General features: G+C 47.2%; 1 protein-coding gene across 4 annotated transcripts in view; it reads right to left on the reverse strand.

The window, feature by feature from the left end:
* cacna2d2a (calcium channel, voltage-dependent, alpha 2/delta subunit 2a) overlaps positions 1 to 26683 on the reverse strand; it is a 1719882-nt gene that overhangs the window by 1252757 nt on the left and 440442 nt on the right. For all 4 annotated transcript variants that reach the window (XM_072472012.1, XM_072472009.1, XM_072472008.1 and 1 more), the window contains exon 3: positions 6526 to 6642. In XM_072472012.1, the coding sequence (XP_072328113.1) occupies positions 6526 to 6642 (117 nt within the window). The remainder of the gene's footprint in view (positions 1 to 6525; positions 6643 to 26683) is intronic.

Consider the following 26683-nt stretch of genomic DNA (forward strand, 5'->3'; position numbering starts at 1 on the left):
AACTGGGCAGTATGATCATTTTGACCGTCTGTACCCTTCCCTCAAGCGAAAGCGGTAGTGAGTCCCATCTTTGCAGTTCCCTCTTCATCTCCTCCACCAGACTGGAGAGGTTCTATTTGTGGAGCCTAGTCCAGGTGTGGGCCACTTGTATCCCCAGGTATCTGAACTTAGTTTGGGTCACTTTAGACGGTAGTTCTTCCAGCTCCGTTCATCTTTCTCGGGGGTTCACCGGGAAGATTTCGCTCTTTCCCAAGTTGAGCTTTTAACCTGAGAAGGCGCCAAACTCTTTGAGGAGTCCTATTATCTTTCCCATGCTGGCTAGGGGGTTTGACACATAGAGGAGCAGGTCATCCGCATAGAGTGAGACTCTGAGCTCTCGTCCCCCTCTTCGAATGCCCCTCCTCCACTCCGCCGATCTAAAGGCGATGACCAATGGTTTGAATGCCAGAACGGACAAGAGCAGGGATAGCGGACATCCCTGCCTCGTTCTCCTGTGCAGCTGAGATTCACCCACACAGTGAACCCTGCTCCAAACTCAAACTGTTCAAATACCTCCATGAGGTACCTCCATTCTACTTCATCGGATGCTTTTCAGCATCCAGGGAGATGATCACCTCTGGTGTCCTCTCACTGGATGGGGTTGTGCATGGTAGAACAGTGGTTAGCACTGTTATTTCGCAGTGCTAGGGGCCCCGGTTCGATTCCCAGCTTGGGTCACTGTCTGTCCAGAGTCTACACATTCTACTTGTTTCTGCATGGGTTCCCTCCGAGCGCTCCGGTTTCCTCCCATAACGCCAGAAAGACATGGTTGTTAGGCGGAATGGGTATTCTGAATTCTCCCTCATTGTACCCGAACAGGCACCATAGTGTGACGACTAAGGGATTGTCACAGTAACGTCATTGCAGTGTTAATGTAAGCCTACTTGTGACACTAATAAAGATTATTATTACTACATTCAGCAGGCATCTGATGTTCGCTGTTAGCTATCTGCACTTGACAAAGCTGGTCTGATCTTCCGTGATCACTTCTGGCAGGCAGCTCTCCAGGTGCCTCGCCAGTGCTCTCGCAAGGACATTTGCGTCAGTGTTAAGAGAGAGATGGGCCCGTATGCTCCACACTTTGTTGGTCTTTTTGGGGATCAGTGAGATCGAAGCCTGGGCCAGCGTGGAAGGCAAGGCCCCTTTGGCAGTGAGTCATTGAAGAACTTCCGCATATGCGGGGCAAGCACTGCTACAAATTTTTTGTAAAAGTCTACTGTGAACGTATGTGGTCCCGGCGAAAGGGGAGGGGTTGGGGGAGGCTGAGAAGGTGGTAAAACCAAGGGGGAGATCTAGGAGGCCTCCCTGACTGCATGGAATTAATGCATTCCATGATTTTGCCCAGCTCTAGCGCTGCTTCAAGCCTTTGTTTCCTGTACTTCCCCCACCACCGGTATATCCAGTCTGTCGAGGAACTGTCCCATCACCAAGTTCCATCACCAAGTACCCCTCCGGGGGTTTGGAAGTGTATAGCACTCAGTAGAACTTTGAAAAGGACTTGTTAACCTCGTTTGGGTCTGCTACCATCCTACCAACAGGTGGCTGCCTGTTTTCTCAACTGGTGCGTCAGCATTCGGCTGTGCCTGGTGGAGCTGGTGGACTGCCTTCCTTGTGGTGAGCAGATCAAATTCCATCTGCAGCTTTTTCTTCTCTGCCAGCAGTTTTATGATTGGGGCCGTGAAGTACCACCGATCTACCTCCAGTATGGAGTCGATCAGCCACTGCTTGGCTGCCCTTTCTTTCCTCTCCCTAAGCGCTCAATACGCTATGGTCTCACCCCTGATCACCACCTTCAGTTTCTTCCAGAATGTGGAGGGTAAGACCTCCCCATTCTAGTTGCAGGTTACATAACCATCGATGGCTTGGGATTTCTTTGTACAGAATCCCATAGCGGCGAGGAGTGTTATATCCAGCCTCCATGGGGTGTGTTGTGCCCGGCTCTTCTCCAATCTCATATCTATGTAGTGTGGTGCGATTGCAATCGCAGAGTATTCCACCTTTGTTACCCCCGGAAGCACCCTTTTTCCTACGACACAAGTTTATGCATGAGTGGCCTTGTGCATGTCGGAGAAAAAAAAAAATTATTTTTCTCTTGGGTGGTTGAATCGCCACAGGTCTACCCCCCGCCCCCCCCATCTGCTCCATAAAGGTATTCAATTCTTGTACCAATTCATGCTCCTGTCCTGAGGTTGGATCTGTCCATTGCTAGGTCCCGTACGGAATTAAAGTCCCTCCCCCCACCCCATGATAAGTCAGTGAGTGTCTAGGTCCGGGATTTCGGCCATTGTTTTCTTGACGAATTCTGCATCGTCCCAGTTCGGGATGTATATATTTACCAATACGACTGCAGTCCCTTCCAAAGTCCCACTGACCATCAGGTATCGTCCACCCATCAGTGTCGTCACTGTGAATGGAACTGTCCTGTTAATCAGGATTGTAAATTGGAATGTGAGGGGCCTTAATTCGTATGGCCAACCTCTTCTTCCTGGTTTTAAAACATGAATGGAATGTTTGTCCCACCCAGCCCTTCCCTACCCACAGTCAGTCCCTCTCTCTTAAGTGTGTCTCCTGTAGCAAGGCTGCGCCCACCCTCAGACTCATGAGATGGGCGAGGACTCTGGATCTTTTCACCGGCATGTTAAGGCCCCTCACGTTCCATGTTACAATCCTGATGGAGGGGGAGGGGTGGGTGGCTGCCTACCACCATCGCCCCTTGTGAGGTCAATCATACACACCTGTGGACCTGTCCCTGTTCATTTAAGCCTGCCTTTGCTCACGGGCGATTCAAGATGGCCAACGACTACTTCCTCATTTTCACCGTCGCACATGCGACCTGTTGCAACCAGTGCTCTACCTTCCCCCTACCCCCCTCTGTTTCTCACCCATACTCCCCTACCCTTGTGCTCCCCCCTCCTATATATCCCCCTTGGTTTTATCCCCTTCTCAGCCTCCCCCGACCACCCCCCCTCCCCCTTTGCCATTTGTTTCCCCTGAAGCTCTCTTTTTCCCTTCCCCTCTGACAGGTGCTCCCTTCCTCCAGGGTAGTGCTTGCGATCTGCTCCTTCGCTGTACCGCTGTATACCAGCTTGCTCGGTAGTGGAGCGGCTTCCCCAACAGTTGGTTTCCCCAATTTAATGCCTTACTACCTCTCTCCCCCTGTCCCCGCTCTCTCCACGTCGCTGCCTGTGTTCGTCCCTGCCCCTTTCGACCTCTTGCAGCCGCGTTCTGTCCTCTGCCATCTATCGTTGATTTCCCAGTCCATTTTTCTGAACAAATTTGTTGGCTTCCTCAGGGGGTCATAGTAATGTTCTTTGCTATGATATGTGACCCATAGTTTGGCAGGGTAGAGCATGCCAAACCCCACTTTTGTAGAGCGCTGATTTTGCACGTCTGTATTTTGCCCGGCATTTGGCCAGGTCAGCACCAATGTCCTGATACAAACGACCGGAATATCCTTCCCAATCGTACCCTCTGACGTTCTTCGCCCACCTCAGGATCCGCTCTTTGTCCTGGTACCTGTGGAATCACAAGATTCTCATGCGGTGGTTCCCCAAACTGAGGCTACTGCCAAAGTGATCTGTGGGTGCGGTCTACCGCGGATACTTGGTAAAGCCCTCCTCATCGACCAGCTTTCCGAGCATTGCTGCTACGTATTCTGAGGGGTTTCGCCTCTCCGTTCCCTCCAGCAGCCCCACGATTCCCATATTCTGACGACGCAATCGGTTCTCCTGGCAGTTGATTTTGTTCTTTAGCCCCTTCTGGGTTCTGACCAAGCTCACTACCTCGGCCTCGATTGCTGCGATCCAGTCCCCTTGGTCCATGGCGGCTTTAGCGAGGTCCCTTGTCGTCATATCCTGGGCCTCCGCTCCATATTGTCCATTGCCATTGCAGCTTCCACTGCCGTCACAACGGCTGTGAGAAGGTCTCTTCTCGGATCCTCCCCATGTCTCTGGAGCTTGGAGGTGATGAAGTTTGTCAATTTCTCTATCAGTGCCTGGGTCTGCGCTGGGAGCTCTGCGGGGTTGGCCCTTGCCGGTTCTGTGCCTCCACTTGCGGTTCCCTGTTTCGAGGTTGAGGTCGCCCCCCTCTACTGGCTTTTTGGCTGGGCAGTTGGTTCTTTCCCATCCTGCCTGGCAGTGCGGTCAATGGGGGGTTAAACTGAGGATTATAGGTACTTTTGGTACCTGTTTGTTTGGGTTAAAAGGCCGTCGGGGTGAATGTCTGGAGAGAGTGCCGCTATTGACATGCCGGACTCGCGCGCCGCCATTCTCATTACTTGGCTGGTGCGGGGGGAAATTTCAAAAGCCAATCATGCTGGAGAGATCGCGTTTTTTGAATCTCTCCAGATTTTGAGCCCTTGCCTAGTTTCTCGCAGATGGAGAGAGCTCAAAATCACTCCCATTGTTTTCGGATCTTCAAAAAGCATTTGCTAAATTGCCACATAAGAGTTTATTATGTCATATTAGGACTGATGAAATTGGGGGTAATATAATTGTCTGGATTGAGGATTAGTTAGTGACAGAAAATAGAAAGTAGAATTTTTGTTAATAGAATTAATTTCCTTGGGATTCTTGTCTGACCTGAGGACATTTACCCTTGTAGGTGCAGGTAAGCTGCATTGTACAGCGTATAGGGGCTGCCACTGAAAGGTTGGCTCCCTTTCCATGACCAGGAACACGGGACGCGATTCTCCACTCCCACGCTGGTTAGGAGAATCGCCTGGGCCGCCAAGGTTTCCGGGGACGCTGGTCCGACGCCCTCCCGCAATTCTCCCAAGCGGCGGGAACGGCCTGGTCGCGTTTCGCGGGCCGGAGAATCGCCGGAGAACCGAAAATGGCGATTCTCCGGCACCCCCGCTATTCTGAGGACCGGGTGGGCCGAGCGGCCAGGCCAAAACGGCAGGTTCCCCCCGGCGCCGTCCACACCTGGTCGCTGCAGTCGTGGGCGGTGCGTGAACGCTGGGGGGGGGGGCGGCCTGTGGGGGGGCGAGGGGGGATCCTGCACCGGGCTTCACCTGGAATGTGTGGTGGACCGCAATCGGTGCCCACCGATCGTCGGGCCGTCCTCTCTGAAGGAGGACCTCCTTCCTTCCGCGGCCCCGCAAGATCCGTCCCCCATCTTTTTGCGGGGAGGACTTAGAGAGGACGGCAACCACGCATGCGCGGGTTGGCGCCGGCCAACCCGCGCATGCGCGGATGACGTCTGTTATGCGGCGCCGGCCGCGTCATCTATGCGGCACCGCTTTTACGCGGACGACAAGGCCTGGCGCGTGTAGATGACACGGCCCCGATACTGGCCCATTGTCAGGGCCTGAATCGGTCGGGACCGGGGCCGTTCCGCGCCGTCGTGAACCTCGACGGCATTCACAACGGCCGGCCACTTCGGCGTGGGAGTGGAGAAGCCCGCCATAGAAGTCACAGTTTAAGGAATCCCGAGTCAGTCCCGTTCCGCTCCCGTCCATAACCCGTCAATTGCCTGTAAGGGGAAATGGGAATTTCTGCTTTTTACAAGTCAATGCAGAAACTCCCAGAAATAGTCCAAGGAAACTGGTTCTCTGTCAATTTTGTGATGCTGGTGTTATAGTGTGGCCCAGTGGGACGGTGGGGAAATTTAACAGGTTATCAGAGAACATTAGTGACAACTACAGAAGGCAACATTTTCTAAAATAGGATTAAAAATCTGCAACAAAAGCTCTTAGCATCCTGGAAAATCATACCTGTCCAGGAATATCTGAGGCCACAAGTAAGTCTCCCCCATGGCAATTCACAACCAGTTACAAATACAGACAAAAACTGCACAAATATTCGCGGTGTTGCAAGCTTCATAAGCAAGGCAATAAGATCAGAGCAAGGTGACAAGGGTAAAACTGAGCAAATGCTATTTGCCTCACCAGATAAATGGAGATCAAACAAGCTGGGGAGCATTTCATGCCTGGTACATAGCACTGTTGTTTTTTTATGCAATCCAACCAATAGCCAATAATGGTTACATATGTGTTTGAAAAGTAAGTATTCAAGGCAGTAGCCCATGCTAATACATCCACATTCATACACCAGCAAAAAAAAACATGTTTTTGAATTACATTGTATTCCAATCAGTGTTAGTCAGAAGAAACCAAAAGCTTCAGACCTCTGAGGGATTACGAACTTTATTTTAGTAGCCTATTGAAAAAAAAATGGCAGAAGCAGTCGTTCTGGAATCTGGTATTCCAAAGGTGTACGATCAATCCCACAATGCATCTCCAGACCAATTCCACAGGACATTACAGACACATATCTCCCAACCTGCCCCTCTGGCCACAGGATATCACAGGCCCACAGTTTATCTCCCGACCAGCCCGCCCTGACCACAGGAAATCACCAGCCCACAGTCTATCTTTCAACAGGTTTACCAGCTCACAAAGCCACACAATATAGTCAATATTATCAATTCAGCAATGAAACAAATGTCCTTGAGGTTGAAGAGGACAATGTTTGAAAGCCTTACCTCCAGAGCTTCCACCTTCTTGTCCAAGAGCTTCTCAATATCACCAGCTACTCTTTCCACAAGCGTGGTAGCAATGTTCTCTTTGATATCAAATTCGTGTTTATGGTCATCATACAGCTGGTTCGGAGAAAAGAATGGAAGAGGTACTGAATCAGGGGAGCATTTTCAGAGAGCAAGTCACAGACAATGACACTTAACACTAGACAACTCTTGTGCAAACGGAACAAAGCTTGTAAATGAGAAGGAACTGAGTGGTCAGCCAATGGACACAAAGAACTGAGAGCATCACAACCCAGATAACATCACCACTGCAGAGAGTGAGGAACTTTCACTGCAACAATCAGTATTGTAATGATTTGAAATTCATCAAGGGAATTAATCTTCTTCTGTTCCAAAAGTGCTCAGTTGACGATTCAACAGGAATAGGAGACTTATAGGTACAAGACTTACTGGTTGTATGACGATGGTCTGATCACGATTGCAACGTTATGGATAACTTTCAAGCATCCACCAACACAAGGAAAATGGCAAGGAAGTGAGAAAGCAAGCCATTTAAACCACAAAGGAAAAAAATTATACATAAGGAAGTGAGGAGTAAGGAAAGAAATCAGGTAGAAATTGCGGTGAATGTATTGCTGTAAAAATTCACCATGTACATATCTGTATTACTGTATTATTTAAGTCACTGAAAGGGGCAACACAAGTGGAGAAGGTAGTCAAGAAGGCATACGGCATGCTTGCCTTCATTGGCCGGGGCATTGAGTATAAAAATTGGCAAGTCATGTTGCAGCTGTCTCGAACCTTAGTTAGGCCACACTTGGAGTTTGGTGTTCAATTCTGGTCACCACATTACCAGAAGGATGTGGAGGCTTTAGAGAGGGTGCAGAAGAGATTTACCAGGATGTTGCCTGGTATGGAGGGCATTAGCTATGAGGAGCGGTTGAATAAACTCGGTTTGTTCTCACTGGAACGACGGAGGTTGAGGGGCGACCTGATAGAGGTCTACAAAATTATGAGGGGCATAGACAGAGTGGATAGTCAGAGGCCTTTTCCCAGGGTAGAGGGGTCAATTACTAGGGGGCATAGGTTTAAGGTGCGAGGGGCAAGGTTTAGAGGAGACGTACGAGGCAAGTATTTTACACAGAGGGTAGTGGATGCCTGGAAATCGCTGCCGGAGGAGGTGGTGGAAGCAGGGACGATAGTGACACTTAAGGGGCATCTTGACAAATACATGAATAGGATGGGAATAGAAGGATACGGATCCAGGAAGTGTAGAAGATTTTAGTTCAGACGGGCAGCATGGACGGCATGAGCTTGGAGGGCCGAAGGGCCTGTTCCTGTGCTGTACTTTTCTTTGTTCTTTGTATTACGCTGTTGCCCATGTGGGCTCCACCTATGGACCATTGTAAGGTATTACCTATGATGAAGCATGTTGGGGCCTGTGTGGGCTCCGCCCTTGGCTCCACCACTTGAGGGGAGATATAAAAGCAGTCGCCCTGTAGGCGGCTCCCACTAACAGATCAGTCGCAGGCAGGCACTGTTCTAGTTGATTAAAGCCACAGTTTACTTCTACTCCTGGTTTCGTGTGAATTGATGGTTGCATCAATTTAATCAACTACAACGCCACTATGGAATTGGCCTTCAAACCTGACCGACTGGAACTCGATCCGCAGGCCGCGGAGGCGAAATGGATTTTTTCACACTGGCTCCGCTGTTTCAAGGCCTACCTCGCCTTCCGTCACCGACTAACAGAAGCTGAGTCTCCTCCACACATGGGTGAGCCATCGAATCTCTGTTCAACTCGAGGAAGCCTCCACCTACGCAGACGCCCTCGCGACGCTAGAGCGCCTTTACTTAAGGCCCGTGAACGAGGTATACGCGCGGCATCTCACCACTCGCCACCAGCGTCCCGGGGTTCGCTGGAAGAGTACCTACGCGACCTCAAAGTCCTTGCAGGAAGCTGCAATTACCAGGCCTTTACGGCCACTCAACATATGGACCGCGCCATCCGGGACACTTACGTGGCTGGAGTCATAGATCATAGATTATCATAGAATTTACAGTGCAGAAGGAGGCCATTCGGCCCATCGAGTCTGCACCAGCTCTTGGAAAGTGCACCCTACCCAAGGTCAACACGTCCACCCTACCACCATAACCCAGTAACCCCACCCAACATTAAGGGCAATTTTGGACACTAAGGGCAATTTATCATGGCCAATCCACCTAACTACGTGAGACAGCGCCTACTCGAAAAAGGTGCCATCGACCTGGGAGAGACGGTAAAATTAGCCTCCTCTCTGGAAGTAGCATTCCAAAGCCTTAACGCATTCCCGTCCGATCACGCAACCCCCTCGTGGACCCCCGACCAAAGAATACGCCAGGCCTGTGCCGCACGGCTGCCCGCCTACCATGGGGGGGGCTACCCTTTATTTCTGAGGCCAGCCTCAACACCCCCCGGCAGCGCTGCCCCGCCCGGAACGCGAACTGCAGCGACTGCCGGAGAAAAGGACACTTTGCTAAAGTTTGCCTGGCCAGGTCCAAAAACTCTAAATCGCAGGCCCAACCCTCAGTCTCACAGGTCCGCAAATCCCGCTGTGTGGCAGCGTGTCTGCCGGCTCCGCCCCTCCCGGACGCGTCATCAGCCTCGTGTTGTCCGTGGGGGCAGCCATCTTCCAACCCGCACAGCGTGTGCGACTCACGGCGGCCGCCATCTTGGCCATCCTCGCCCACGCGGCCCACCACGTGTGATTCATGGGGGCCGCCATCTTGGATGCCATCTTCCTCACCGCCTGACACGTGCGACCGACGGGGGCCACCATCTGCAACGCCGACCGACACGTGCGACCAATGGGGGCAGCCATCTTGGAACCGCCTCAGCACCTCCGACCACGCCTGCTACCCGCAACTCAGCGCGGTCACCCTTGACCAGTCGCGGCCCAAACACCTCCGGAGCTCTATGATGACCGTCCGGGTAAACTTCGCAAAACGCCCTGCCTCTTCGACTCCGGGAGCACAGAGAGCTTCATTCATCCAGACATGGTAAGACGCTGCTCGCTCCCAACCTTCCCAGCGCATCAAACCATCACCCTTGCCTCCGGGTCGCACTCAGTGCAGGTCCGGGGGTGCACTACCGCAACCCTCGCAATACAGGGCGCCCAGTACACCAACTTTAAATTATATGTACTCCCTGACCTCTGCGCTCCTCTTCTATTGGGATTGGATTTCCAATGTAACCTCAGGAGCCTAACCCTGAAGTTCGGCGGGCCCCTACCCCCACTCACCGTATGTAGCCTCGCGACCCTAAAGGTTGACCCTCCCCCGCTCTTCGCAAATCTCACCGCCGACTGCCACCAGAAGTAGGAGTTACAGCACCCAGGACAGGACTTTTATCAGGTCCGAGGTCCAGCGACTCTTGCGGGAGGGAATCATCGAGGCCAGCAATAGCCCCTGGAGAGCCCAGGTGGTGGTCGTCAGGACGGGGGAAAAGAACCGGATGGTTGTAGATTACAGCCAAACCATAAACCGGTACACGCACCTCGATGCGTACCCCCTTACCCGGATCGCAGACATGGTTAATTAGATTGCGCACTGCTGGGTGTTTTCCACTGCTGGGTGGATCTGAAGTCTGCGTACCACCAGCTCCCAATCTGCCCGGAGGACTGCCACTACACGGTTTTTAAGGCAGCCGGCTGCCTCTTCCACTTCCTCCGGGTCCCCTTTGGCATCACGAACGGGGTCTTGGTCTTCCAAAGAACGATGGACCGAATGGTGGACCAGTATGGGCTGCGGGCCTTATTTCCGTACTTGGACAACGTCACCATTTGCGGCCATGATCTGCAGGACCACGATACCAGCCTTCAGAAATTTCTCTAAACCGCCCGAACCCTTAACCTCACTTACAAAAATTACGTTCTACTTCTACTCCTGGTTTCGTGTGAATTGATGGTCGCATCAGAAATGTTTCATCAAAAAATGTATTCGAACAGTACACAGTGAAGCAGTAAACAGAAATGGATAGGAAAAATAACTGGCAGTTCTCTGCAGAGAAGGATTGAAGGAGGTCAGAAGTAGATACTGATCTATGAAAAGCTAACAGGTCTGTTTGCCTTATTAGCATTTGCTTATTCCCCAAGTATAATTGAGTTTTTTGTAATGTGCTGGGAAGAATCACGTGACCATTGCTATTACTATCACTAAATTATTTTAAAGCAATCTATAAAATCACCAACCTTGCTGATTCAAAAGCAAGTACCACTCCCCATCTTTTCTATTTCTGCTGTTAATTATAGCCCCACAGATTTCTCTGCCATTCTCGGACGCTGGATGACACATCAACAATTGCTGATGACACTTGTAACTAGTTCTGTTTCTATTGCACTATAAATGAAAGCAATTTGAAGCTATCATGCGTGGTGTTGAGAAGTAGAAATGCCTTTGACATACACTATGTACATCTAAAAAGTATTTAATAATGATTCCAGACCACTGAATATATGCAAAGGCGGACATTCACCCATCACCCATACTCCCTGACCTGCATTGGCTCCCAATCCAGCAATACCTCGACTATAAAATTCTCGTTCTTGTTTCAAACCACAAGAACCTAAGGAATAAAGATATGGAGGAGTCCATTCAACATCTTGGATCTGTTACTCATTTAACAAGATGGCTTATCTTCTACCTCAACTTCACTTTTCCACCAGATCCCCATATTCCTTATTCTATTGATTCCATCCTTGAATGTACCCAACAACAGAACTTCCACAGTTTTCTGTAGTAGAGACTAACAAATGCTCTTGGCCCTCTGGTTAGAGAAATTCTTCCTCATCTGAATCTGAAATGGCCACCCCGTTAGCCTGAGGCTATGCTCCCTCGTTCTAACCTCGACAGCAATGGTAAACTGTCTCTCAACATTTACCCTGTCTAGCCATCTCAGGATCTTATGGGCACAATCTTCCGCCCATGTTGCATGCCCTTTGGGCAGGGTGGTGCCCTGGTACTGCTGGTGCCACCTGGGTACTCTGGCATTGCCAGCCGAGCACCCTGGCAGTGTCACCTGGGTGCCAGTCTGGCACTGCCAAGGTGCCCAGGTGGTACTGGCAGGGGCATTACCAATGTGCAGGTGGCTCTGCCTGGGAGACCCTCCCACAGTGTGTTCGGGTTGGAGGGGAGCTCGGGATTCTTTCGGGGCCTCGATATTAGGACACCGCCGATCACTCACTTCAATGGGGAGTTCCGGCGAGCGGAACTCCCCACTGTATAAAATGGGGCTATGTGCGACCTCGGTTGCGCGTTCCCCCTTCAAGCCCCTTATTCAAAGCAAGTCGCGTTGAATAGACATGTTTCTCGGCACTGCGAGTGCCGGGAAATACGGGGCTAAAGGCGTCGCTAGGGGACTCTGTTCCCTTTTGGGAAGATCGAGCCCTACATGTTTCAACACAATCACCTTTAATTCTTCTAAACTTCAGAACTCAGGCCAATTCTACTCAATCGATCCTCGTACAACAATCCTCTCAACCTAGGAATCAATCTAGTGAACCTTTGTTGCACCCATTCTCATAGAATTATTATTCTAACAGTGTTTTTATTGGTTATTTCCATTTGACTGGCAACAACGTTGTTGCACCAGTATTTACAGATACATGAGGCAAGAACAAGAAATAAAAAATAACAGGGATCCATTGAGAATGTACGAGACAGAATAATATGTGAATTGGGAACGTACTTTTTGATATATATAACTTGAGAACATATGTCCACGTTTGGTCGGCCTCTTTGCTTTAGGCCCCTGGTAGTCGTCGTCCGGTTGCACTGTTAGAACATAGAACATACAGTGCAGAAGGAGGCCATTCGGCCCATCAAGTCTGCACCGACCGACTTAAGCCCTCAAATCCACCCTATCCCTGTAACCCAATCACCCCACCTAAACTTTTAGGACACTAAGAGCAATTTAGCATGGCCAATCCACCTAACCTGCGTGTCTTTGGACTGTGGGAGGAAACTGGAGCACCCGGAGGAAACTCATTCTGAATCTGATTCAGATACGGGGAGAACGTGCAGACTCCGCACAGAATCGAACCTGGGACCCTGGCGCTGTGAAGCCACAGTGCTAGCCACTTGTGCTACCGTGCTGCCGTATTCCACTATCTATGTGTGGCTCCCTGGTATTAAAACATACCAGGGGCTTGTTTACAGTCACCCAGGTGTGCCGCCCTAGTTGTTGTTTTGGATATCGTTCGTGGGCTTTTCTCCTCTCTCCGATGACCTATTTCCCCTGTGTTCTGGGTTGTTTCCTTTCCTCCTCCTTCTCAAATTCTTTCTCCCCCCCACCCCCCACTGCTTCTCCATTGGTCACACTCTCCCCTCGCTGCCCCACTCTATTTTTCCTTCTTTGTCTGCTTCAGTCCCCCACCCTTCCCCCTTCCCTTACTGGTTACGGACAGGTCCTCAAACAGGTTGGTGAATTTCTTCCACGTATTCTGGAATCCCTCTTCTGATCCTCTGATGCTGAATTTTATTTTTCCAAATTTGAGAAATTCGGCTAAGTCGGACATCCAGTCCATAGCCTTCGGTGGCACTGCTGATCTCCAGCCAAGCACCATTCTCCAGCGGGCAATCAGGGAGGTAAAAGGCTAGAGCATCTGCCCCTCTCCCATAAAGAGTTCTGGCTGTTCTGATGCCACGAAGACTGCCATTTTCGGGCACGGCTTGACCCTCACCCCTACAACCTTGAACATAACCTTGAAAAAGGCGGTCCAGTACCCAAGTTTGGGACATGACCAGAACATGTGGCCGTAGTTGGCTAGGCCTCCCCAGCACCATTTAGATGTGTCCTCCACCTCCAGGAAGAACCCGCTCATGAGTGTTCTAGTCAAGTACGCCCTGTGCACTACCTCCAGCTGCGCTAGGCTTAGCCTTGCACCTGAGAGGTGAAGTTTGCCCTGTGCAGTGTCTCGATCCAGGGTCCTCCCCTTATTTCCATGTCTAATTCTGCACCCCATTTTTCTCTTGTCTCGTCCTGTGGCGGCATTGTTTCTTCCAGTAGTACATGTCGCGCAGTTCCGCTCCCTAGTTCGACTGCGGCCAGAAGTCTGTCCAGCAGGGAGTGTCCTGGTCTCGGGGGAACGTTGCCGTCTCAGTGCTGAGAAAGTTCCTTAGTTACATGTATCGCAATTCGTTCCCTTTTGGGAGCTGTAGTTTGTCTGTCAGTTCCCCCCCCCCCGCCAAAGTCGCTAATCCTGTCATCGTGTATCCAGATTTTGAAGGAGGCGCCCAATGTCGCTGGTGCAAATTCATGGTTCTTGCAGATGGGGGCCAGGTTAGACATTGCCGCTGGTCCGTAGTGTTGTCTGAGTTGGTTCCGCACTCTGAGCGTGACCACTACTACTGGGGTTTTTGAGTACTTTGTTGGGTGGATGGGAGCGCAGTCGTGGACAGTGCTTGGAGAGATGTCTCTGCGGAGCAGCTCCCCTCTATTTTTACTCAGTCCTCCCCCGGGTCTTTGACCCAGCCTCCTACTCTCTCTGCAGTAGCTGCCCTGTGGTAGAGCTGGAAGTTCAGGAGGGCTATGGCTAGGGCTAAGGGTAGGGCTAGGGCTAACCCCACCCACCTCATGTTTCTCCTTTGTAGGATGTTCTTGCGGATCCTAGGGTTCTTTTCCCCCCACACAAACACCACGATTGATTTGTCGAGATGGGCAAACAATATCTTGGAGAAGAAGATTGGTAAGGATCTGAACAGGAAGAGGAACCTTGTCAGCACATTCATTTTGATCGTCTCTACTCTTCCCGCCAGGGAAAGCAGAAGTGCGTTCCACCTTTGCAGGTTCCTTTTTACCGCATCCATCAGGCTCAACAGGTTCCATTTGTGGACCTGTATTCAGGTTTACCACAGTGGGGTTACTGGGTTATGGGGATAGGTTGGAAGTGTGGGCTTAAGTGGGGTGCTCTTTCCAAAGGCTGGTGCAGACTCGATGGGCCGCATGGCCTCCTTCTGAACAGTAAATTCTATGAGAGCACCTCGAATGCTGAGCTCCCTCGAAGAACGGTGATTGAGGTTGAGAGATGTCATAGATGTCATAGAATTTACAGTGCAGAAGGAGGCCATTCGGCTCTTGGAAAGAGCAACTTACCCAAGGTCCACAACTCCACTCTATCCCCATAACCCAGCAACCCTACCCAACACTATGGGCAATTTTGGACACTAAGGGCAATTTAGCATGGCCAATCCACCTAACCTGCACATCTTTGGACTGTGGGAGGAAACCGGAGCACCCGGAGGAAACCCACGTACACACGGGGAGGATGTGCAGACTCCGCACAGACAGTGACCCAAGCCGAAGTTAGTTTGGTGAGGAGGTGATAGTGAATTGTGCAATGCTGCTGCTGTGGGGGCGGCAATTGTTACCGGGAGTTCTCTCCATGAGCCATGGAGTGCCCACAAATGAGGGCTCCCCCAGTTAGATGTGGAGGTGGGAAGGGGTTTAATTGGCAATTTTAGTGGCTCAATTAAACTCCAGACAGGTAGCTCATCGGTGGCAAAAGTGGGAAGATGTTAAGAATGTCACATACGAACATAAGAACTAAGAGCAGGAGTAGGCCATCTGGCCCCTCGAGGCTGCTCCGCCATTCGATAAGATCATGGCTGATCTTTTTGTGGACTCAGGTCCACTTACCGCCCGCTCACCATAACCCTTAATTCCTTTACTGTTCAAAAATCTATCCGTCTTTGCCTTAAAAACATTCAACGAGGTAGCCTCAGCTGCTTCACTGGGCAGAGAATTCCACAGATTCACAACCCTTTGGGTGAAGAAGGTCCTCCTCGACTCAGTCCTAAATCCGCTCCTCCTTATTTTGAGGCTATGCCCCTTAGTTCTAGTTTCACCCGCCAGTGGAAACAACCTCCCTGCTTCTATCTTATCTATTCCCTTCATAATTTTATATGTTTCTATAAGATCCCCCTCATTCTTCTAAATTCCAATGAGTATAGACCCAGTCTCTCCTCATAAGCTAATCCTCTCAACTACGGAATCAACCTAGTGAATCTCCAGTGCCAGTACATCTTTTCTCAAGTAAGGAGACCAAAGCTGTACAGAGTACTCCAAGTGTTGCCTCACACCTATACAGATGCAGCACAATCTCCCTGTTTTTTAAATGAAGGACACAATTCCATTTGCCCACTTAATTACCTGCTGCATCTCCAAACCAACTTTGTATGATTCATGCACAGGGACACCCAGGTTCCTCTGCATAGCAGCATGCTGCACTTTTTTAACATTTAAATAATCGTCCATTTTGCTGTTATTCTTACCAAAATGAATGACCTCACATTTATCAACATTGTACTCCATCTGTCAGGCCCTTGCCCACTCACTTAAACAATCTTAATCCCTCTGCAGACTTTCAGTGTCCTCTGTACACTTTACTCTACCACTCATCTTAATGTCATCTGCAAACCATGACACATTACACTTGGTCCCCAACTCCAGATGATCTATGTAAATTGTAAACAATTGCGGTCCCAAAACTGATCCCTGAGGCACATCACGAGCCACTGATCGACAATCAGAAAAACACCCATTTATCCCCACTCTTTTCTTTCTGTTTGTTAACCAATCCTCTATCCATGATAATACATTACCTGTAATGTCGTGCACCCTAATCTTATGCAACAGCCTTTTATGTGGCACCTTGTCGAATGCCTTCTGGAAATCCAGATACACCACATCCACCAGTTCCCCATTGTCCACCTTTCTCGTAATGTCCTCAAAGAATTCCAATAAATTAGTTAAACATGACCAGCCTTTCATGAACCCATGCTGTGTCTGCCCAATGATTCAATTTCTATCCAGACGTCTCGTTATCTCTTCCTCGATGATAGATTCAAGCATTTTCCCCACTACAGAGTTTAAGTTAACTGCCCTATAGTTACTCGCCTTTTGTCTACTTCCTTTTTTAAACAGTGGCGTCGCATTTGCTGTTTTCTAATCTGCCAGAACCGCCCAGAGTCCAGCAAATCTTGGTAAGTTACAAGTGCATTTGCTATTTCCCCCGTCATCTCTTTTAGTACCCTGGGATGCATTCCATCAGGGCCAGGAGACTTGTCTATCCTTAGCCCCATTAGCCTGCCCAACATTACCTCCTTAGTGATAATGATCGTTTTAAGACCCTCACCTGCCATATACTCCTTGCCATCAATTATTGGCATGTTATTTGTGTCTTCCACTGTGAAGACCGACACAAAATGCCTCTTCAAAACCTCGGTCATTTCCTTATTTCCCATTATTAAATCCCTCTTCTCATTCTCGAAAGGACCAATGATTACCTTAGCCACTCTTTTTTGTTTTAGATATTTGTAGAATCTTTTGCTATCTGTTTTTATATTCTGAGCTAGTTTACTCTCATAATTTATTTTCCTTTCTTTCTAACTTTTGTTGTGGTTTCTGTTAGCCTTTAAAGATGTCCCAATCCTCTAGTTTCCCACTACTCTTTGCCACTGTATGTATTTTCTTTCAATGTGATACCCTCCTTTATTTCCTTAGATATGCCTGATTATCCCTTTTCCTATAGTCCTTCCTTTCCACTGGTATATACTTTTGCTGAGCACTGTGAAAAATCGCTTTAAAGGTTCCTCAATTGACCCACTGTAAAGTCTACCTTAGCCATCTCTTCCCTCACCCCATTGTAGTCTCCTTTGTTTCAGGACAAGTTACTGGTATTGGATTTTACCTTCTTCCCCCTCCATCCGTATTTTAAATTCAACCATACTGTGAACGCTCCTTCCAAGAGGATCCCTAACTACAAGATCATGAGTTATTCCTGTCTCATTACACCAGACCAGATCTGGGATAGCTTGCTCTCTCGTAGGTCCCATTACATGTCTTTGACATACTGTTTAAGGAAACTATGGCGGATACATTCTATGAACTCCTCCTCAAGGCTTTCTTGACCGACCTGGTTTGACCAATCGACATGTAGATTAGAATCCCCCATAATTGCCGTACCATTTTTACATGCATCAGTTATTTCTTTGTTTATTGCCCACCCTACCGTGATGTTATTATTTGGTGGCCTACAGACTACGCCTATCTGCGACCTTTTCTCCTTGAGCTAACCTGATGCTTTGCATCTCATTAACCATTATTCTTCCCGTAGTGTTACCCTTCCCTTCCCCCCCACTTGCTAGTTTAAAGTCCTTGTGACCACGCTATTTATCCTTTCCTCGAGAATACTGGTCCCAGATTGGTTCAAGACCGTGAAGATCGAATACTGATGCCAATGCCCCCATGAAATGGAACTCCTCTTTCCCGCATCACTCCTTTAGCCACGTGTTTACTTCCCTAATTTTCCTATCCCTGTGTCAATTTGGATGTGGCTCGGGTAGCAATCCAGAGATTATAACCCTTGACGACGTGTTCTTTAATTTAGTTCCTAGTGCCTGATAATGGAACTATGGTGTTGTTGCCATTACAGAGACCTGGTTGAGGGAAGGGCAGGATTGGCAGCTAAACGTTCCAGGATTTAGATGTTTCAGGCGGGATAGAGGGGGATGTAAAAGGGGAGGCGGAGTTGCGCTACTGGTTCGGGAGAATATCACAGCTGTACTGCGGGAGGACACCTCAGAGGGCAGTGAGGCTATATGGGTAGAGATCAGGAATAAGAAGGGTGCAGTCACAATGTTGGGGGTTTACTACAGGCCTCCCAACAGCTAGCGGGAGATAGAGGAGCAGATAGGTAGACAGATTTTGGAAAAGAATAAAAACAACAGGGTTGTGGGGATGGGAGACTTCAACTTCCCCAATATTGACTGGGACTCACTTAGTGCCAGGGGCTTAGACGGGGCGGAGTTTGTAAGGAGCATCCAGGAGGGCTTCTTAAAACAATATGTAGACAGTCCAACTAGGGAAGGGGCGGTACTGGACCTGGTATTGGGGAATGAGCCCGGCCAGGTGGTAGATGTTTCAGTAGGGGAGCATTTCGGTAACAGTGACCACAATTCAGTAAGTTTTAAAGTACTGGTGGACAAGGATAAGAGCGGTCCTAGGATGAATGTGCTAAATTGGAGGAAGGGTAATTATAACAATATTAGGCGGGAACTGAAGAACATAGATTGGGGGCGGATGTTTGAGGGCAAATCAACATCTGACATGTGGGAGGCTTTCAAGTGTCAGTTGAAAGGAATTCAGGACCGGCATGTTCCTGTGAGGAAGAAGGATAAATACAGCAATTTTCGGGAACCTTGGATAACGAGAGATATTGTAGGCCTCGTCAAAAAGAAAAAGGAGGCATTTGTCAGGGCTAAAAGACTGGGAACAGACGAAGCCTGCGTGGAATATAAGGAAAGTAGGAAGGAACTTAAGCAAGGAGTCAGGAGGGCTAGAAGGGGTCACGAAAAGTCATTGGCAAATAGGGTTAAGGAAAATCCCAAGGCTTTTTACACGTACATAAAAAGCAAGAGGGTAGCCAGGGAAAGGGTTGGCCCACTGAAGGATAGGCAAGGGAATCTATGTGTGGAGCCAGAGGAAATGGGTGAGGTACTAAATGAATACTTTGCATCAGTATTCACCAAAGAGAAGAAATTGGTAGATGTTGAGTCTGGAGAAGGGTGTGTAGATAGCCTGGGTCACATTGAGATGCAAAAAGACGAGGTGTTGGGTGTCTTAAAAAATATTAAGGTAGATAAGTCCCCAGGGCCTGATGGGATCTACCCCAGAATACTGAAGGAGGCTGGAGAGGAAATTGCTGAGGCCTTGACAGAAATCTTTGGATCCTCACTGTCTTCAGGGGATGTCCCGGAGGACTGGAGAATAGCCAATGTTGTTCCTCTGTTTAAGAAGGGTAGCAAGGATAATCCAGGGAACTACAGGCCTGTGAGCCTTACTTCAGTGGTAGGGAAATTACTGGAGAGAATTCTTCGAGACAGGATCTACTCCCATTTGGAAGCAAATGGACGTATTAGTGAGAGGCAGCATGGTTTTGTGACGGGGAGATCGTGTCTCACTAACTTGATAGAGTTTTTCGAGGAGGTCACTAAGATGATTGATGCAGGTAGGGCAGTGGATGTTGTCTATATGGACTTCAGTAAGGCCTTTGACAAGGTCCCTCATGGTAGACTAGTACAAAAGGTGAATTCACACGGGATCAGGGGTGAGCTGGCAAGGTGGATACAGAACTGGCTAGGTCATAGAAGGCAGAGAGTAGCAATGGAAGGATTCTTTTCTAATTGGAGGACTGTGACCAGTGGTGTTCCACAGGCATCAGTGCTGGGACCTTTGCTCTTGTAGTATATATAAATGATTTGGAGGAAAATGTAACTGGTCTGATTAGTAAGTTTGCAGACGACACAAAGGTTGGTGGAATTGCGGATAGCAATGAGGACTGTCAGAGGATACATCAGGATTTAGATTGTTTGGAGACTTGGACGGAGAGATGGCAGATGGAGTTTAATCCGGACACATGTGAGGTAATGCATTTTGGAAGGTCTAATGCAGGTAGGGAATATACAGTGAATGGTAGAACCCTCAAGAGTATTGAAAGTCAAAGAGATCTAGGAGTACAGGTCCACAGGTCATTGAAAGGGGCAACACAGGTGGAGAAGGTAGTCAAGAAGGCATACGGCATGCTTGCCTTCATTGGCCGGGGCATTGAGTATAAGAATTGGCAAGTCATGTTGCAGCTGTATAGAACCTTAGTTAGGCCACACTTGGAGTATAGTGTTCAATTCTGGTTGCCACACTACCAGAAGGATGTGGAGGCTTCAGAGAGGGTGCAGAAGAGATTTACCAGAATGTTACCTGGTATGGAGGGCATTAGCTATGAGGAGCGGTTGAATAAACTCGGTTTGTTCTCACTGGAACGAAGGAGGTTGAGGGGAGACCTGATAGAGGTCTACAAAATTATGAGGGGCATAGACAGAGTGGATAGTCAGAGGCTTTTCCCCAGGGTAGAGGGGTCAATTACTAGGGGGCATAGGTTTAAGGTGAGAGGGGCAAGGTTTAGAGTAGATGTACGAGGCAAGTTTTTTACGTAGAGGGTAGTGGGTGCCTGGAACTCGCTATCGGAGGAGGTGGTGGAAGCAGGGACGATAGTGACATTTAAGGGGCATCTTGACAAATACATGAATAGGATGGGAATAGAGGGATACAGACCCAGGAAGTGTAGAAGATTGTAGTTTAGTCGGGCAGCATGGTCGGCACGGGCTTGGAGGGCTGAAGGGCCTGTTCCTGTGCTGTACATTTCTTTGTTCTTTGTTCTTTGTTCTAATCCCCCTACAGGTCCTCTTTCCTAGTCTTGCCTATGTTGTTTGTCCCAACGTGGACCACGACAACTGAATCATCCCCTCCCATTCAAATATACTTCCAAGCCGGTCAGAGATGTCCCTCACCCTGGCACTAGGCAGGCAACACACTGTGCGGGACTCTTGATCAATCCCCCTAATTATAGAATCCCCTAAAACTAGCACTCGACGTTTTGCCACCCCCACTTGAATGGCCTCCTGCACCACGGTGCAGTGGTCAGCTAGCTCATCCTCCCTATAGCCCTTTTCCTCATCCACATAGGAAGCAATTACCTCAAACCTGTTCGACAAGGTCAAGAGCTGAGACTTCTCTGTTCCTGAATTCAGGTTCCCTCTAACAGTGATATCTGAATCGTCAACAGCCACAGGTGAGGTGCCTGGAGATTGGAGGGTGGCAAATGTTGTGCCTTTGTTTAAGATGGGAACTACAGACCGGTGAGCCTAATGTCTGCGGTGGATAAGTTGTTAGAAGGTCTTCTGAGAGGCAAGATCTACAGGGATTTAGAGAGGCAAGAACTGATTAGGGATAGTCAGATAGGCTTCGAGAGTGGAAAATCATGTTCACAAATTTCAGTGAGTTTTTTGAAGAGGTGTCATGTGAGAGTACCTTTAAGAAATGGATGTATAAGCAATGTACCTTTTAAGAAAATAGTGAAGTCAGAGGGTGGGTGGAGCTGAGCTCAGTTCAGCCATTTTGAAGTTTCAGTTTGAAAAAGAGCTTGGGGGTGTGTCTGTGTTTTGCAGTGAGCTGGATCTGCTGCGATCTCTGCCATGAAAGACTATCTCTGGATCATTTGGGTGATTTAAACTCATAATTGTAAAGCCTTTAACCTGATGTGTTTCTGTTTAAAGGTCTTAAGTCTCATGGATGTTGAAAGGGATAACTGAAGGACTATTTAGTGTTGTAATATTTTCGGGGTTATCTTTGAAGTAAGGGGTGTTAAGAGATCCAATGTTTATTTAAGAGCTTAAGTTGAGTTCATGGAATAAACATTGTTTTGTGTTTAAAAACCCACGTGTCCATAATTGTAATATCACACCTGGAGAACAGGCCGTGTGCTCGGAAAAGCAACAAATCCATTAAAAGGGGATGGTTGGTTGAACTCCATGATACATTTTGGGGTTCTGGAAACACCGCGCCCATAACAATTGGGGGCTCGTCCGGGATAAAAGTCTATCTATTAGATTGGCTTTTGTGAACTTAAAGACAGTGAAGGTTTGTTGCTTTTCCGGTGTGGTATTTTAGTTTAAGTGGGGAGAGTGTTGTGAACAATGGCTCTTTTGGAGGCTCAGAAGGTTTTGGGGGTGAACGCGGTAACACGTGATACCTTACGGACAGAGAGTAAAAACAGACTGTTAGGTTTGGCAAAAGCATTGCAGTTAACACTGCCTAGCAAAATACGAAAAGATGAGGTACTTAACGCGGTTTCTGCGCATTTACGTTTGCCTGTGATACATTCTGACTCATTAGATATGGCTAAACTCCAGGTCCAGATTAAGCAATTTATACATGAAAAAGAATTAAAGCAACTTGAACATGAAAAATAATTAAAGCGGCTTGAATATGCAATGATAGAAAAATAAAGAGATAGAGATAGCGAGGAAAAAGAAAAGGAGAGAGAAGAAAGAAACAAAGAAAGAGACAGAGAGGAAAGGGAAAAAGAGAGATAGTTTGAACTTCGGAAAATGGCTCTGAAACATGAAAATCAGTTAAAATTGGCAGATGCAAAGGGACACGTACAGTTGGAGGAGATGGATGAGGATAATGAGACAGAGTGGCATAGTCGAAGATGTGGTAGGGATCTATTTAAATATGTCCAAGCATTGCCAAGGTTTGACGAGAAGGAGGTAGAAGCCTTTTTCATTTCATTTGAGAAGGTAGCTAAACAAATGCAATGGTCACAGGACATGTGGGGATTACTGATTCAAACAAAGCTGGTAGGTAGGGCTAGTGAAGTGTTTGCATCACTACCGGAGGAGGTATCTGGAATGTATGAGGAGGTGAAGAAATCCATCTTAAGTGCACATGATCTAGTGCCTGAAGCTTACAAAAGTTTAGAAATTTAAGGAAAGAATGTGGTCAAACATACATGGAGTTTGAAAGGCTCAAACAGAGTAATTTTGATAGGTGGATAAGGGCTTTGAAAATAGTCCAAATGTATGAAGCTCTCAGAGAAATTATACTTTTGGAGGAGTTTAAAAATTCAATTCCTGATGTAGTGAGAACTCATGTGGAAGAACAGAGGGTTAAAACTGTGAGATTAGCAGCAGAAATGGCAGATGATTGTGAATTAGTTCATAAACCCAAAATTGGTTTCCAATATCAGTTTCAGCCGGTGAGGGGTAGAAACTGGGGACATGAGAAATACTCAAGTGGTAAAGGTAAAGGTGATCTGATGGGAGACATTAAAGAGAGTGTACCTCAGATTAAAAAAGAAATCCAGGAGAGTGGAAAAGAAATGAAAAGTTTCAAATGTTTTCACTGTAATAAACTAGGCCATGTAAAGTCACAGTGTTGGTGGTTGAAGAAAAGCACTGTAAAGGCTGATGTGGGAAAACAGGATAAGACAGTGGGATTTGTTACAGTGGTAAAGGAAAGCCCAAGGGAAGCGAAGGAGGTGCAAACGATTGTACAGCCTGTTCAAGAAGTAACTGTTAAGAAGGTGCCAGATGTCTTTAAATAATGTACATGTGTCGGTAAAGTTTACTCATGTGTATCAGAGGAGCAGGTAAAGAAGTCACAATTTTAAGAGATACAAGGGATATTCAATATTTAATGGTAAGAGATGAGGAATTATGAAGTTTGGGAAGAATGTTGCCAGAAAAGATGGTGATATGTGGAATTCAGGGTGAGAGGAGTAGCGTTCCATTATATAAGGTAAGGTTGGAAAGTCCAGTGAAGAGTGGTGAAGTGGTAGTAGGAGTAATAGATAAACTATCTTGTCCAGGAATACAGTTTATTTTGGGTAATGATATAGCTGGATCGCAGGTGGGAGTGATGCCTACTGTGGTTGATAAGCCAGTGGAAAATCAGTCAACTGAAGTGTTGAAGGAGGAATATCCTGGGATTTTTCCGGATTGTGTAGTAACAAGGTCGCAAAGTCACAGGTTAAGACAAGAGGAGAAATCAAAGAGTGAAGATGAAATTGAAGTGCAATTATCAGAAACGATTTTTGATCAGATGGTTGAAAAAGAACAAGAACAGGTGGAGGATGAGGCGGATATTTTTAGTTCAGGAAAATTGGCAGAGTTACAACAGAAAGATGTAGAAATAAATCGGATATATCAGAAAGCATATACGGAAGAGGAATCTGAGAGTATACCAGAGTGTTATTACCATAAAAATGATGTCTTGATGAGAAAATGTAGACCTGTACATATGCAGGCGGATGAAAAGTGGGCAGAAGTTCATCAAGTAGTATTGCCGGTAGGGTATAGAAAGGAGGTGTTGCGAGTTGCACATGAGGTACCAGTGGGAGGTCATTTGGGAATAAGGAAAACTCAAGCTAAAATCCAGAAACATTTTTATTGGCCTGGACTACATAAAGATGTAGTTAAATTTTGTCAATCATGTCACACATGTCAAGTGATAGGGGAACCTCAAGCAGTGATAAAACCAGCGCCCTTAATACCCATTCCAGCATATGAGGAACCTTTTACAAGGGTCCTAATCGATTGTATAGGACCGCTTCCTAAAACAAAAAGAGAGAATCAATATCTTTTGACTGTAATGGATGTGTCTACAAGGTTTCCAGAGGCCATTACAGTACGTAATATTACAGCTAAAAGGATTATGGAGGAGTTACTTAAATTCTTTACCAGATATGGACTACCCACAGAAATTAAATCGGATCAAGGAACGAATTTTACTTCAAAGAAGTTATGGATAGTTTAGGAATAAAACACTTTAAATCAACTGCGTACCATCCAGAATCGCAGGGAGCGTTAGAAAGGTGGCATCAGACATTAAAGACAATGTTGAGGGCGTATTGTCAAGATTATCCAGAGGATTGGGATAAAGGAATCCCATTCGTATTGTTTGCAATTAGGGATGCACCTAATGAGTCTACCAAATTTAGTCCTTTTGAACTAATTTTTGGTCATGAGGTAAGAGGACCACTTAAAAATGTTTGAGGAAAAATTGGTGGGTGAGAAATCGGAAATTACACTACTGGATTACGTGTCAAATTTTAGGGAACGATTAAATAGAGCAGGTGAATTGGCGAGACAACATTTGAAAGTTGCACAAAATGTGATGAAACGGGTAGTGGACAAGAAATTATGTAGTTTGGGAAGAATGTTGCCAGAAAAGGTGGTGATATGTGGAATTCAGGGTGAGAGGAGTAGTGTTCCATTATATAAGGTAAGGTTGGAAAGTCCAGTGAAGAGTGGTGAAGTGGTAATAGGAGTAATAGATAAACTATCTTGTCCAGGAATACAGTTTATCTTGGGTAATGATATAGCTGGATCACAGGTGGGAGTGATGCCTACTGTGGTTGATAAGCCAGTGGAAAATCAGAGAACTGAAGTGTTGAAGGACGAATATCCTGGGATTTTTCCGGATTGTGTAGTAAAAGGTCGCAAAGTCACAGGTTAAGACAAGAGGAGAAATCAAAAAGTGAAGATGAAGTTGAAGTGCAATTATCAGAAACGATTTTTGATCAGATTGTTGAAAAAGAGCAATAACAGGTGGAGGATGAGGCGGATATTTTTAGTTCAGGAAAATTGGCAGAGTTAGAACAGAAAGATGTAGAAATAAAACGGATATATCAGAAAGCATATACGAAAGAGGAATCTGAGAGTATACCAGAGTGTTATTACCGTAAAAGTGTTGTCTTGATGAGAAAATGTAGACCTGTACATATGCAGGCGGATTAAAAGTGCACAGAAGTTCATCAAGTAGTATTGCAGGTAGGTAATAGAAGGGAGGTGTTGCGAGTTGCACATGAGGTATCAGTGGGAGGTCATTTGGGAATAAGGAAAACTCAAGCTAAAATCCAGAAACATTTTAATTGGCCTGGACTACATAAAGATATTGTTAAATTTTGTCAATCATGTCACACATGTCAAGTGATAGGGAAACCTCAAGCAGTGATAAAACCAGCGCCCTTAATACCCATTCCAGCATTTGAGGAACCTTTTACATGGGTCCTAATTAATTGTGTAGGACCGCTTCCTAAAATGAAAATGAAATCGCTTATTGTCACAAGTAAGCTTCAAAATGAAGTTATTGTGAAAAGGCCCTAGTCGCCACATTCCGGCGCCTGTTCGGGGAGGCTGTTACGGGAATCGAACTGTGCTGCTGGCCTGCCTTGGTCTGCTTTCAAAGCCAGCGATTTAGCCCTGTGCTAAACAGCCGCTGAAAATCGCTTATTGTCACGAGTAGGCTTCAATTAAGTACTGTGAAAAGCACCTAGTCGCCACATTCTGGCACCTGTTCGGGGAGGCTGGTATGGGAATTGAACCGTGCTGCTGGCCTGCCTTGGTCTACTTTAAAAGCCAGCGATTTAGCCCAGTGAGCTAAACCAACCCCTGGTAGGTTTAATAAAAAGTGGGAATCAATATCTTTTGATTATAATGGATGTGTCTACTCCGTTTCCAGAGGCCATTCCAGTACTTAATATTACAGCTAACAGGATTGTGGAGGAGTTACTTAAATTCTTTACTAGATATGGACTACCCACAGAAATTCAATCGGATCAAGGATCAAATTTTACTTCAAAGTTATTCAAAGAAGTTATGGATAGCTTAGGAATAAAACAATTTAAATCAACTACGTACCATCCAGAATCGCAGGGAGTGTTAGAAAGGTGGCATCAGACATTAAAGACAATGTTGAGGGCGTATTGTTGAGATTATCCAG

The sequence above is a fragment of the Scyliorhinus torazame genome, chromosome 13 (genome assembly GCF_047496885.1).
Source record: "Scyliorhinus torazame isolate Kashiwa2021f chromosome 13, sScyTor2.1, whole genome shotgun sequence".
Taxonomy (NCBI): Eukaryota; Metazoa; Chordata; class Chondrichthyes; order Carcharhiniformes; family Scyliorhinidae; genus Scyliorhinus; species Scyliorhinus torazame.